Source organism: Sceloporus undulatus, chromosome 3 (assembly GCF_019175285.1).
Source record: "Sceloporus undulatus isolate JIND9_A2432 ecotype Alabama chromosome 3, SceUnd_v1.1, whole genome shotgun sequence".
Lineage (NCBI taxonomy): Eukaryota > Metazoa > Chordata > Lepidosauria > Squamata > Phrynosomatidae > Sceloporus > Sceloporus undulatus.
The window spans coordinates 163,982,377-163,995,574 of NC_056524.1; the positions used below are offsets into that span (position 1 = coordinate 163,982,377).

The 13,198-nt window shown below is 42.7% G+C and overlaps 1 protein-coding gene across 10 annotated transcripts in view; it reads right to left on the reverse strand.

Annotated features, from left to right (window-relative positions):
• The window catches only part of FAM13C (family with sequence similarity 13 member C), a 96,198-nt gene that overhangs the window by 82,338 nt on the left and 662 nt on the right, over window positions 1–13,198 (reverse strand). For 9 of the 10 annotated variants that reach the window (XR_006102928.1, XM_042458050.1, XM_042458047.1 and 6 more), the window contains exon 2: window positions 732–788. The exons of the other annotated variant lie outside the window; for it this stretch is intronic. Coding sequence is in view for 8 of the 9 variants with exons in the window: in XM_042458050.1 (XP_042313984.1) it covers window positions 732–788 (57 nt within the window). In the remaining variant the exon portion in view is untranslated. The remainder of the gene's footprint in view (window positions 1–731; window positions 789–13,198) is intronic. 10 annotated transcript variants of the gene reach the window in all.

Here is a 13,198-nt window from a genome sequence, read left to right on the forward strand (position 1 = left end):
GAAAATATTTTTAAAATACATACATTTCTAAAAGCAAGCCTTGATTTTGCCATTTTATATAAGGGCACCATTTTGCTATGCCATTGTACATAATGGGGCTTGAGCATCTGTGGATTATGTTATCCATGGGGTCCTGGAACCAAATCCCAGCAGATACCAAGGACCCACTGTATTAATTTGCTCCCAGGCAGTGGTGACTCCTGGGTCAGAGGGGCAATAGGTCCACTCTGGGTTTTGATATGGACTTTAAAGAAGCTGTCCATGGAGTTTAACATATTTTGCAGGCATGATTCAGCACCTTAAAAAGCAACTGTAAAGTGCAAATAAGAAGCTCGTGGATTTACTACGCCACTGATATGATAGTCACCAGCCACCACTGTTCTCAGGGTGATGACACTTCATTTGCAGATGTTCCCCACCACCACTATTCTTTTTACATGGGATATGCACAACTCGCTTGAGAAAATTCACAAGAAGTACTGGAAGTTTTAGTCTTCCTTGAAATGCCTCACATTTTTTTTCCTAGGCACAGCATGTTTCACTTTTTGCAACACTCAGGTTGCAGTGATGGACTATAAGGAGGAGACATAATACATTATCCGAATCCAGTTTTATAACATTTATCTCTTTATATATTTTTTTTTAAAAATGAAGGTCACTAAAAAAGAAAAAAACATCTGCTTGCTTCATTTTCAATACAGTATTTTATAAAAAATACAATAGCAAGATACCTTTGAATGGAATTGGCTGTTTGGTCTTCATGTACTGACTCTGTATCCTCGGCACACCTTGAAAATGGATATGAAATAATTATTCATTTCCTGATGCCTGGGCTACTATAACTTTCAGTCAAAATACGGAGGGGACTGTCCAAAATATGATCTGATAAATATAGATATTCCTTTTCACATATTCTAAAAGCTTGTGTAAATGAATAAGGTCTCAAATAAATATTTCTCCCTCATGTAATCCAAGGTGGAGCAGAGGTATCCCTCCCAAGGCTTGGCACACTTTAGCCAAAGAAATGTTATAAGAAAAGCACCCAATGTTGTGATTCTCTGAAGGTATGTCTGGGGGGCTGGTTCCTTCAGCGTTGTGCTGTATTAACCCACATATATTGTGAAATGAGTTGTGCCCTAGTAAACTCCTAAGGAGACAAGGGACAGGCACAAGGGATCATACCAGCTCCTTTCCCCTTCCTAAGATGCACATAGACAAAACTAAACTACAATGGGAAGAGTAGATATCACCTAATATCACCATAGTGGTTAGTGCAAAACAGCCAGCATAGTGTAGTGGTTTGAACATTAGACTACAACTCTGGAGACCAGGGTTCAAATCCCCGCTCAATCATGAAATCCACTGGGTGACCTTGGGCAAGTCATGCTCTCTCAGCCTCTCAAGAAACTTGCCAAGAAAGCCCCATGATAGGTTTGCCTTAGGTTCACCATAAGTTGGAAATGACTTGAAGGCACACAACAACAAAGTTGGTATGGTAACTGTGCTGAGCCCTGATAGGGTGAGAGATCCTCATTGGAAAAAAAATCCCATAGATGTCATGATGGCGTTCTAGGACTTTGGAGTCCTTTAGAAAATGAGAGTGGTCCAGTTTTTAAGCATTTCTCTTCATTCGGAATTAACTAAAATTGCAGTCCCACTGAAGCCAGGAGCAACATTCTCATTGTCATTGAAAAACTGGCCTCATATACTGGGAGTATGCTGCTACCTGACTTCACAGTTAGTAATCTTCACTGTAAAAATAGACTCAAGACATATTTAACTGGATCTCAATTTAGTCATACTAAGACAAGACTTTCTGAAATCCACAATTTAAGCGAGGGAGGAAATTTGGACAAGTGCGAAAGAAACATGGGTGACTTATGCTTCCTCTCTGTTACGGGCCCAGAGTTAAACGTTGTATTTGACTCCTTCACCTGGACTTCCAGATGCACATGAAGGTAATGTTATTTCACCCTGCATAACTCAGGAATACTATTCCAATTTCTACTGAGAACCAAGATGGAAGGGAGATAGAATGCAACTTTCTATGGCTTGCTGTCCAGTATATTTGGCATTACAGTCACAAAAGAAGCAATGAGAAATTGTATCAGGGCTAGGGAATCTGCAGCTCTCCAGATGTTGTTGAAATCTAAATCACATCCACTGTATCCAGCCTGGCCAGTGCAAAGAAGCAACAGGACTAGCTCATCAACAGTTAGAGGCCACAGATTCCCCATCTTTGTAAGAAGAGCCAGATCGAATCAGACTAAAGGGTCACACAGTCAGGCATACTATCCAGCCTGGCCAGAAGTGAGAGATGATGGCAGCAGCTGTTTATTAACATCTGGAGGGCTGATGGTCCACCTGACCCTGGGCTGTATCAATTGAGGCAAAGTTAGCCAACCAAGTTGTTCACCTCCATACTTTGTATTCTAAAGCAAAAGGAGGTATATCTTTGATGTGATGATCATATACACAGACTCATTTATCTGTTCATCTCTATATCCACCCAGAATTCAGATGTGGTGAATTGCCCAGAAACTTATATGTTCCTCCAGAATTATCATACACAGCCTCAAGGAATGGGAGTAAAGGACTTGCCCTCTACAAACTGCATCCTGATGGTATTTCTTTTATCAACTTTACAGAGGAAAAGAGTACAGAAACAGAATGCATGAGTCACTCATACTTACTCCACTCTTCCCTTCCCCACTTGTTTTCTGGAAACATGTGAAGCCATCCTTTATATGCTGAATATTTTAAAGTGGTACCTAGCACAAAGCACTGCAAAACCCGCAGGAATAGAACAGAGCCAGCAGAAGATCAAAAAAGTACTTAATTAATTTTCAAGTTTTAGGCTCCAGTTATGGGAATGAGTTCCACTGAACTCAACAGTGCTTCCTTCTTAGTAGAAACATATAGACTGAGCCACACATTTCTAAAAGGAATCACATCTGAAGCCTGACCGGTAGACGCTCTGGTCTAAATCCTACTGGTAATCCCAACAGGGTAGAGTACTACAGAATCAGTTTTTGCATGAGGAGCCCTAGCTAAAGCTGTAGTCCATAACACAAGCTTTTCAAGCTCTAACTGATAAGCAATGGTTATCCACCTTTCCAACCCCAAATATATAAGGTTTAGTTGGTTTACTTATTCAGTGCTGATGAGACTCTGCACATTTTCAGATGCTTGGTTATTTAAGGAACTTTCACACCATACAGCCGTAGCACTGTGATTCCACTTTAACTGTTATGACAACTCTGTACAGAATCCTGTACCTTTACCTTGTAACTTGCATTTACATTTCAAAGTACTCCTTGCTTCTTGCCATGAATGGTGCCATCAGGCCAGGACCTTGGGGCAGAGGGCTGGGACCCTGCTCAGGAGAAGATAGCAGGGCTGGTTTACATGTTAGGCAATACATATTTCCATTAAAAGAGCCTCTCTTCCCCACTTCCAAATAAGGTATTTTGAGTTAAGTCAGGTAATAGGCACTAATATGCTTTCTAGATATTTTGGACTACAGCCTTGTTGTCTCCAAACAGCATGGCCAATTGTCAGGTACATATGGAGAGCACCAGATTGCCTGCCTTAAATACGTATCACCATATGAAGTAAGGTGGGCAACTTCTGATCTCCCCAGATGTTTTGGAAGTGCAAATCCCTTCAGCCCTAGTCAACGGTGATGGCCAATAAGAATGGTGATCTAGACAACAAGCATTTAAAGCATTTGGCAGGCAACAAGTTGATGATCTGTGATCTAAAGGCATCCTCAAATACATCATTAGGTTCAAAGTGTAAAATAACCTAAATGCACCACTTGCTATTGGCTACAATCCTTCCCCCCCCCCCCCTTTTGTCCTATTTAGGAAAATCATAAACCTTTATATGCTATATAGCTATTTTTGTTGCAAATATCTCAGCATCTCCCATGCTTTTTGTCTCCCTCTCTCAAAAGGTCTGCATAGTTAACCATTTAGAGAATGACAAGTCTCAAAATCTTTGTTACTTATTTGTTACTCAAGCATCCATTTATCCAAATTGTATTTCCAAACTACAGTACATTCCATCTTTAAAAGTTTCCCAAACTTATAAAGAAAGGCTACTGTGTCTGCAGCTTTCTAGTTTAGGGTGGAACAGACGCTAGGGGAGGGTTGTTTTAGAGGTTCAAAGGATTATAGTGTGGAAAAGTTTTTTGCCCCCTGATAATGCTAGAACACACAATTGCCTCATGAAAATTAATCAGTGGGAGATTCAGGATAGATAAAAGGAAGTATTTCTTTACACAACACAGATTTAATTTATGGAATCCACTGCCACAAGATGTGTCTCCAACTGCTAGCTTGGGGAATTAGAAAAAAATCATCTATAATAATAAAGAAGAGTGTGTATCATCACACATCCATGCCCACGAAACACAGACACCTAAAACATGGCATATATTCTAGGGAGATGCAAGTGGTATTATATGCTAAGGACACTTAAGGGATATTTAATTCCTTTAAACAAATTAATTAATTAGAGTTAATTTAAATCTGTATCCTGCAGAATCATGTTGAGTCATTAGGTGTCTGGCATCCTTTACCAACAAAGAAGAAGCATGAGTCAATTCTGGCACATTCTTTTCTCCAGAGGGCTTCACAGCAGCTCCATGTGGATCAGAAAAAATATGGCAAGAATAACTTCTAATTTCATGTATAGAACCCCCAAACTATTTAAAAACAGAGAAGGGGAAATGTTCTCCTAGTAGATAAAGGAAGGGGGGAACTGAGTAGAGAGAAGTACTGAATGAGCAACGGGTGGTTAGAGAGAAAGACCATTGTCTGCAATGGGCCAAAAGACCTGTTTCCCCCTCTGTTCTGGAGTTGTCCTGTTGAAAAGATGCACAGCCCAAACTTCAGTTCTGGTGCAGGCAGTCCAAGTGATATCTGGCACATTCTGCACCAGAACCATATCTTAACACACTTAAAACATCGTTTTTAAAAACCTACCAGTTGCTCTGGATCTTCCAGAAAGATTTGGAGCCCTCTATTTCTGCACCACATAAGCTATCTGCACAGATGTCCTGCTGAACCACTCATCATGTCACTCCTTCTGAGGTCTGACTAAGGCACCCAGCATGTATCCATTGCTGGGTGACTTCAGAAGTGAGAGACCTATGCTGATGCACCAGGAGGCTCAGCAGGATGCCAGAAGTAACAGGGGCAAGTAAGGACAACTGCAAGATCAGGTTACTCCAGGTATCCTGGCTCATGCAGACAAGGCCTAAGAAAGAGAGAAGAGAGAATGATTGGATGAGCCCTGGAAAGAGAAAAGAAAAGCCCAAGGGAAAGAAAAAGAGCACTGAGGGGAGGAATGACAGATCACCTGGATGGCTGAAAGAACCCAAAGAGCACCAAGGCAGGAGTGTGACTAAGGAGTTAGAGTAGGCCCACTGGCTTTCATCTATGGAATATGAAGGCTGTCATCTTTTTCTTCACTTCAGGCAATGAAATCTCTTGGACCTGTTTTGAGTCTGCATCAAATCAGAGACTATTTCACTTGCTCTAGCAACAGGACTAAAGGAAGCAAAATGGGTCAGCCTGTAACCTCATTAAGACCCAGTGCTCATATTGTTTTGTCCTTAATAATGTCACTGTGAACAGCATCACACCTGGTAAATTCTCCTTCCTGACCCTAAAATATTGAAAGTCTTACTAGATGGAATTATATAATCACAAAGAATATGGTGATGACTCAAAAAAGAACTCTCAGCATGGTCACAGCCATGTATGTCATCAGACAGTCTATATACTGTATTACAGCTAGGAGGAGGAGGAAATCACCATGGCACTACCATTTTCTACAGAAGGGTTAGGAACTTGTGGCCCTCCAAATATTATTACGCTGTAGATCCTATAATCGTTCACCATTTGCTATGGTAGCTATGTAAGACGAATGAGTGAGTTCTGACTTAAACCCAGAGTTGAAAGAACCAAAGAAGAACCAAACAAGATGGTTCCACGCAAAGCACTGATGTGACGAAGGTATTTGGCAAACGAGGCGAGGAAAGTCTGAAAACTTGGAAGCTGAAGCGGGATGCCGTCCAGGTGTGACGAACCATGACCGGGAAGAACCTTAACTCCTGAGTCGCCATGATGAGGAACTGACAGGACAATGGAGAGCTTTGAACAGAACGAGTTGCTTTGAACACGGACTGATCTGAACAACCTGTCTGTCTTACCAAAAGAGGAAGTTGAGTAATGGGCTGCAATATTGCAAGACTTCAGCAGCCAAAAGCCAGAGAGAAGAAAAATTATAAAGACTCTGGACTTTCATCTCCATTTTGTTGGCATCTACCGTGGCAACGGTGTCATCCCCAGCCTTCGAGAACAACTGATCAATGTTCGGCGGAAGGAAAGTGTGTGTGAGTATTGTATGAATGTGTGAGTGAAAGAGCTCTTGATAATCAATGTTTGTGTTACTTGTGTGATTCAATAAATGTTACATGCATGGTGTTTAAAACCAAATTTGGTGTCTCAATGTCTTTCTCAGCCTTGCTGTGAATAGGTCCATGGAGGGAGAGGTTTTCATTACATGCTCTCAGGATAAACAGGTTGCCCTTACAATCTTGGGCATAACAGCTAGGGCAGAAGGGAACTGCAGTGCAGCAACATCTGGAGGGCCAGACCTTCTCCATCCCTGTCCCTGCTCTTTTCATACCACATGATGGTTGCTAAGGCCTGTTACAGACTACCAAAATAAACCTGCTTCAGGTCTCTTTGGAGGTATGCTATTTAAATGATGCATGCATCCTAAGAATCCGGAAGCTGCACCAAAGCTGCACTCCAGTGCTTAGGAATGGAATGTGGCTTTGGTGCGACCTCCGGACTCTTAGGACCCATGCATCATTTAAATAGCATACCTCCAAAGAGACCCGAAGCAGCTTTATTTTGGCAGTCTGTAACAGGCCGTACGTCTTTTAAATAATTTCTCTATGGCTGGAAGAGGGGAACAAACCACCTGTTTTCGCTTTCTTCCTTTTCTTCTTGTGGTTATATGAATTCAGAAGCATATACTATAGTTTAAATTAATCAGTTTCTTCTGTTACCTGAGTTTACCAACTGTTATTTTTAATGATGCTCTGTGTGAATTACAAAACTAGCTTGTTTAAAAACACACACAACTCTAGCCACTTTAAGGGGCAGACAACTTTAGTTTATTAAAATATGAAGGAAATAACTTCTGAACTGTCCCCTTGGACCCACACTGGAGGGAAGAGAAGAGAAAGCATGTGAACCTGTTACTGAGCTGAGATAGTCAGGCATAACAGAAATTATCTGAATAAGTAATTAAATAGGATGTGTCCCTACACTGCCAAAGACAACACAAAGGTACAAATAACTGTAAAACTCCTCTCTCAAAGGAGTTATTATGTTTTCTATGCCATATAAGAATGAGCAGAATGGAGGGAGGGATGATGATGATGATGATGATGATGATGATGATGATGATGATGATAGAACCAGTCTGACACAAGCAAGCTGATAAAATATTCACCAACATTGTATGTATGATCCAGTCATGGTTGAACATTTCCAAAATTTCATTAATGGTAAGTAGGACTTGAATGAGGAAGGAGGAGGAGGAGGGGATCCCTAGAATCATCTTCCTGAAGATCCCCCCAAACCTCTAGACAACATTGGAAGTCTGTGTAGTGATCAGCACATGTTGTGTACACAAGCCACAGGCAACTGGGAAGAGTGAAGGGAAATGGCTCCATTTTGCCCTCCTGCAATGATAGATTGTCTAAGACATAAGGAAACTCCCAAGTATTGTTGATCTACACATCCCACCAGCCCTCATCAGCATAGCCCATGTTGAGAGATCATGAGTGCTGCAGTCCCCCAGTATCCAAGGGACCACTGCATTCCCCATGCCCTGTTTTATGCCCTAATAAGGATGCATGCGATTGCAGCCTTTAAAACTTTACACTCAGTGTTAAAACATCCCATACTTGGCTAGTGTAATACGCAGGTGGGAGGGGTTGCTAAATTTTGTAATACATGTAGGCTGCAATCCAGTGCATTCTTACATAAGAGTAAGATCCATTGAAGTCAGTGAGACTTCTGAGTAGTAGGAAAACAGTGTAAAGATGACAGAGAAAGACACAGATATCTTTTTCTGAAAAAGGGCTCATCTCTTTCCTACAGTAAGAGGTCACACAGAGAATATGAATTACAAAAATCAGCAAAGCTGTGAACAAAGAAGACAAGCCACCACCTCACCACAAACCCTTCTCCCATCTCTTGCATAGGCATAGTTTACAAGGGCACTGCAATATTGGCTGAGATAAGGATCAGGAAGTGCTTTGAACACTTTAAACAGAGCAATCATAGGCTCTGTGCACACAGCGATCTACAGAATACACAGCATAATGATCACAGTACTATGACACTTAGACATGGAGAGAAATTCTGTCAATTGCAACCTTAAAACGTTAGTCAGTACTTCTGTGGGAAAACTAATTAACTATATAGAGATGTTCATTGCCACATGTGCAACATGTTTTGGATTAACAGTGAGCACTTCTAAATCAGTGGGCTCCAGATCCATGAATTCCATCAGCTGCAGATTGACTGTCCCATATTATTAAATGACAGTAACGTGAAGCATCCATATTCATGTCACTGCCATTTAATAATATCGGAATTGAACACCCATGTTTTCTTCATATCTGTGCAGGATCCTAGAATGAAACCCCAATAAATATGGCTGGCCCACTATATTTCCTTGATTTTTGAGGTGCCACTACTCTGAAGGCCAAACCGCATACTAAACTATATTCATTTTTGCATTCAACATAATTCCAAAACAGCACACTATGTGGCATATAACCCATTTCTTGACCGAGTCTATCCAACTGTAATGTGGTCTTCCTTGCTACTGACTTTCACTTTTCCAATCACTACTGTCTTTTCCAGTGAGTCCTGTCATCTCATAGTGTCCAAACTACAAGAGCCTTCATTTAGTTATTTTGGCTTCCACTGTACCATGAGTAAATCTCTTATTCTTGCAAATGAGAACTTTCTTCTTAGTACAAATAACAGTTTGGGGAAGATGCTGACATATGTTAGGATGGCAGCAGTCACAGAAAAGATTAAACCTATTATACATGTTCCTGATTTCTCCTTCCTTGCATCTGTTGTTTTGATTTTAAAAAGCAGACATAAATGTCAAAACATAAAAAAGTCATAGATGTCTACTATGGGTGAAACAGCACAAAGCAGTGCACAAAGAAGAGGGTCTGCAAAAATCATTGGGTGAATGCTCCTGTTCAAGCTCAATACTTGTGCCTGTTATTTAAGGCCACATCACATGAGATGATGGAGATTTGCCTTAAAAACATTTTGGCTGAAGCAACAGTAACTGTGAGGGGGCTTTAGCTCTTTTTCATGTATTGTTTTCCTGACTCAAATTTCTTCCACTTAGAAGTAGTGTTTGTCAATATTTTCCATAGTGAAGCAACTTCAGGAGACTGGGAAAATAGTGTTGTGTTTGTGTGCCTTCAAGTTGTTTCTGATTTATGGAGAACCTAAGGCAGACCTATCATGGCAAGTTTGTTCAGAAGAGGCTTGCCATTGCCTTCCCCCAAAGCTGAGAGCATGTTACTTGCCCAAGGTCTCCCAGTGGCTTTCATAGCTGAGCTGGGAATCAAGCCCTGGTCTCCAGTCATTGTTCAGCACTCAAACCACTATGCCATGCTGGCTCATGGAAAATAGTGTAGAACAGGGAGGTTAAATTCTTCACTGCCACCAACACTATTGCCTTCCCCACCCTGGTTCATGCAAAATGTTTTGGAGTACATCTCCCATCATCCTTGGCACTGAGCATAGTGGCCAGGGCTGATCAGAACTATAATATAAAACATTTTGAGGCCATCACAAATGTATGGGAGATGACTCTGGTTCAATGCAGGAGGATATCGAGCTGATTTTAAGAGAATTTTGGTAGACATCATGTATCGTAAACTTGCTTACTGGTGATGCCTGAAATTGTTTGTCTTTTATGAACCTCAAAAGATTGAGGGTGAGAGACAACTGAGACCTCCAGTACCAGCTCCCATGTCAGGGGACAGTGTATCCATTCTAAATTTCAGTCCAACCTTTAAAGAGTGCTAGCCAAAGTGCGGAACGCTATCCCCAAATGCACCTCATCACCTTGGATAGATACTCTCAAGTTTGGTCTAAACTCAGTGTGGATTCACTGCCCACAAGTATGGGAGGTGCCAGCAACTACTGGGGGGCAGTGGGGGGGGGGACAGAATGGCAGCAAAGTTAAGGAGCTTGCTGCTTGGGTGAACCTGTGATCTTCAATGCAATTGGCTACTGACCTCCTCCATGAAGTTGTCTCATCTTTTCAAAAGCCATCTAATGTAGCACAGCATTGCTTCTTACACAGAGCCAGTCCTACCATTAGGCTAAATGAAGCAGAGGTCTAATCTGCATTGCAAAACTAATACAATTCGATACCACTTTAAGTGCCATATTTAGCCTTTCCTGTCACAGATTGACAGGTGCCACAGCAAACTACCAATCCCAGGATTCCATAGCATGGAGCCATGGCAGATAAAGCAGTGTCAAACTGCCTTACTTCTACAGTGCAGATTAGACCAGAGACTAGGGGCCAGCAAAAGCAAACCCTGTAATCTGGACATCCTGAAACTCCCAGAAATTTATACACCATGCTGGATTGTCCTGTTGTCCTAAATGTGGTGGAGGATATCATCGTGTTGCCACTGTTGAAGTCAGACACAAACAGCAGACCAAGTAACTTCTCTAAGGCCTGTTACAGACAGCCAAAATAAAGCTGCTTCGAGTCACAGTGGAGATATGGTGTTTCAATGATGCATGCATCCTAAGAGTCCAGAAGCCACACCAAAGCCATGCTCCAGTCCTTAGGCAATTCAAAGGACGTCACCAAACTACAAGTGGCAAGATTCAATAGGATGGAGCCATGGCAGTTAAAGTGGGATCAAACTGTTATAAGAGTGGAGGTTGGAGGCACAATTATGAACAAATTGGTGAAATAGCACCAAGCGAAAGGACTACCCCTTCCCCTAATGCTGTGGTCCCAATATACTGTAACTTGGGCTTCACTCAGTCATCCATAAGAAACAGAAGGGAGCCTGGTTGCCCTATTGTGTATCATTTGGCTTTGAGCCAAAGGCCTCCAGAAAGTCTGCAGGTAAGATAAGAGGGCAACCATGTTCTCCTCTAGTTTTGTTTCCAGACCTCTGGCAGTCAGCAGTGAACTGCCTCTGAATTCAAAGCAGGGCTTTTATGAAAGCAGGTAAGATCCTCCTCCAGCCGGGTGTACAAAGGAAGACTATTCCACAAATGCAAAGCCATGTCCTGAAAGGCTTGCAGTCTTGATAGAGCTAGACATGTTGGTGAAACTGCCAATAATCCTTTGCCTGTCGATCTTAAATTCCTAGACGATAGATACCATGCTAGCTGAACTACCAGATATTGGGGGTGGGTAAAGCACAGGACCTACAATGCCAAGACTAAAAGCTTGTCATGAGCCCTGGCCCAAACTGGTAGTCAGTGGAAGGATCTACAAGGGAAAGAGACACGAGATTTAAGACACGCTGAACAGCACTGTTCTGGATTAAAATGGATGCCAGTTCCCATCAGCCTAGCCAATGGTGAGGGATGATGGATGCAGCAGTTCATCCACATCTGGAAGGCTGAAGGTGTTGTTTAATGTGTTTTATATTGTGCACCGCCTTGGGTCCCTTTTGGGGAGAAATGCGGAATAGAAATAAAATAAATTCCCCGTCCTTGACGTCGAGCAGTGGTTCCCAAACTGTGCTCTTTAAGGGAATTTTGGACTTCAGCTCCCAGGATCCCAAACTATTGGCCAACATGGCTGAGGATTCTGGGAGCTGAAGTCCAAAATCCCTTAAACAGCACAGTATGGGGACCACTGATGTAGAGGCTCCATTGAGCGGATAGGTATGTATTGGCTGGAACAGGTGGGCAGGCGGGGCCACAAGAAGGCACACTCGATGGTGGCACTTGTGGCTCCCCCAGTTCCTAAGAGTGGCCTGCAATCCATGCCCGGTATTACTATGGGTAGTTAAAACTACATCTCCCCCAGCCCTTTAACAAACATATCACACTCAGAACAACCTCTGGGAGGAGGAGGATGGCTCCCACCATTCTGGCCATGGAAAATGAACTTCTCACACGAACCCCATACATGGTTTTCCTTTCTGCCAACCTTGGCCAAACCAAAGTCGAAGGCTTTCATGGCTGGAATAGCTAGTTTTTTGTGGGTTTCTCAGGCTATGTGGCCATGTTCTAGAAGAGTTGATTCCTGACGTTTTGCCAGCACCTGTGGATGGCATCTTCAGAGATCTCCGAAGACACCAGCCACAGATGCTGGCGAAACGTCAGGAATCAACTCTTCTAGAACACAGTCACATAGCCTGAAAAACCCACCAAAAAAAAGGCCACCCTTGTTATCTTCTACCTCCAGAAACAGAACTGAGCCTGAAAAGAAAAGGAAAAGCAAAAGATGCCCAAATAGAGCATGGAGGTTTCCTATCTGGTAGATGCAGTGAAGAGCCACAGAGGCCACTGAGAGCCTCAGGAGAAAAAACGACACCTGGAGAGAAAAAGCAGCTGCACCACCTTGCAGAGGAAAGAGTACACCATTTACTAGTACAATGGCCAAGATATCTGAAAGCCTCATTGCACATGGGCTGCAGGCATTGCCCAGCCAGGCTGGATTTGATTTGTTTTTAAAGCATGCTCTGGAGGTCTGGTGAGTTGGTGTTGTTTTTCCCCCTCCCAAGCAAATTCTCCCAAGGGGTGCCCCCAATTTCCTCCCTCTCTCCTTCAAGCCCTCCCATGCAAAGGGGTGCAAACGAAAAGAGACCCAGAAAAACTGGTTAGTAACCATGAGGAGGAGGCAGTGGAGAAGGACTGGAGACAGAGGGCTGCTGGCATTCCTGGGGCGACCATCCAGGCAGGTTGGGGCTGGAAGCAGGCTTTCTGAGGCATTTTCTTTTTCAAAGGGAAAAGGGGATGCAATAATGGGCTCTCTTAGGCAGGGAGGGAGGAAGGGAGGGGAAGAGAAAGAAGGGAAGGAAAAAGAATGGAAAGAAGGAAGGGAGGGAGGGAGGAAAGAAGGAAGGGAGGGAGGGAGG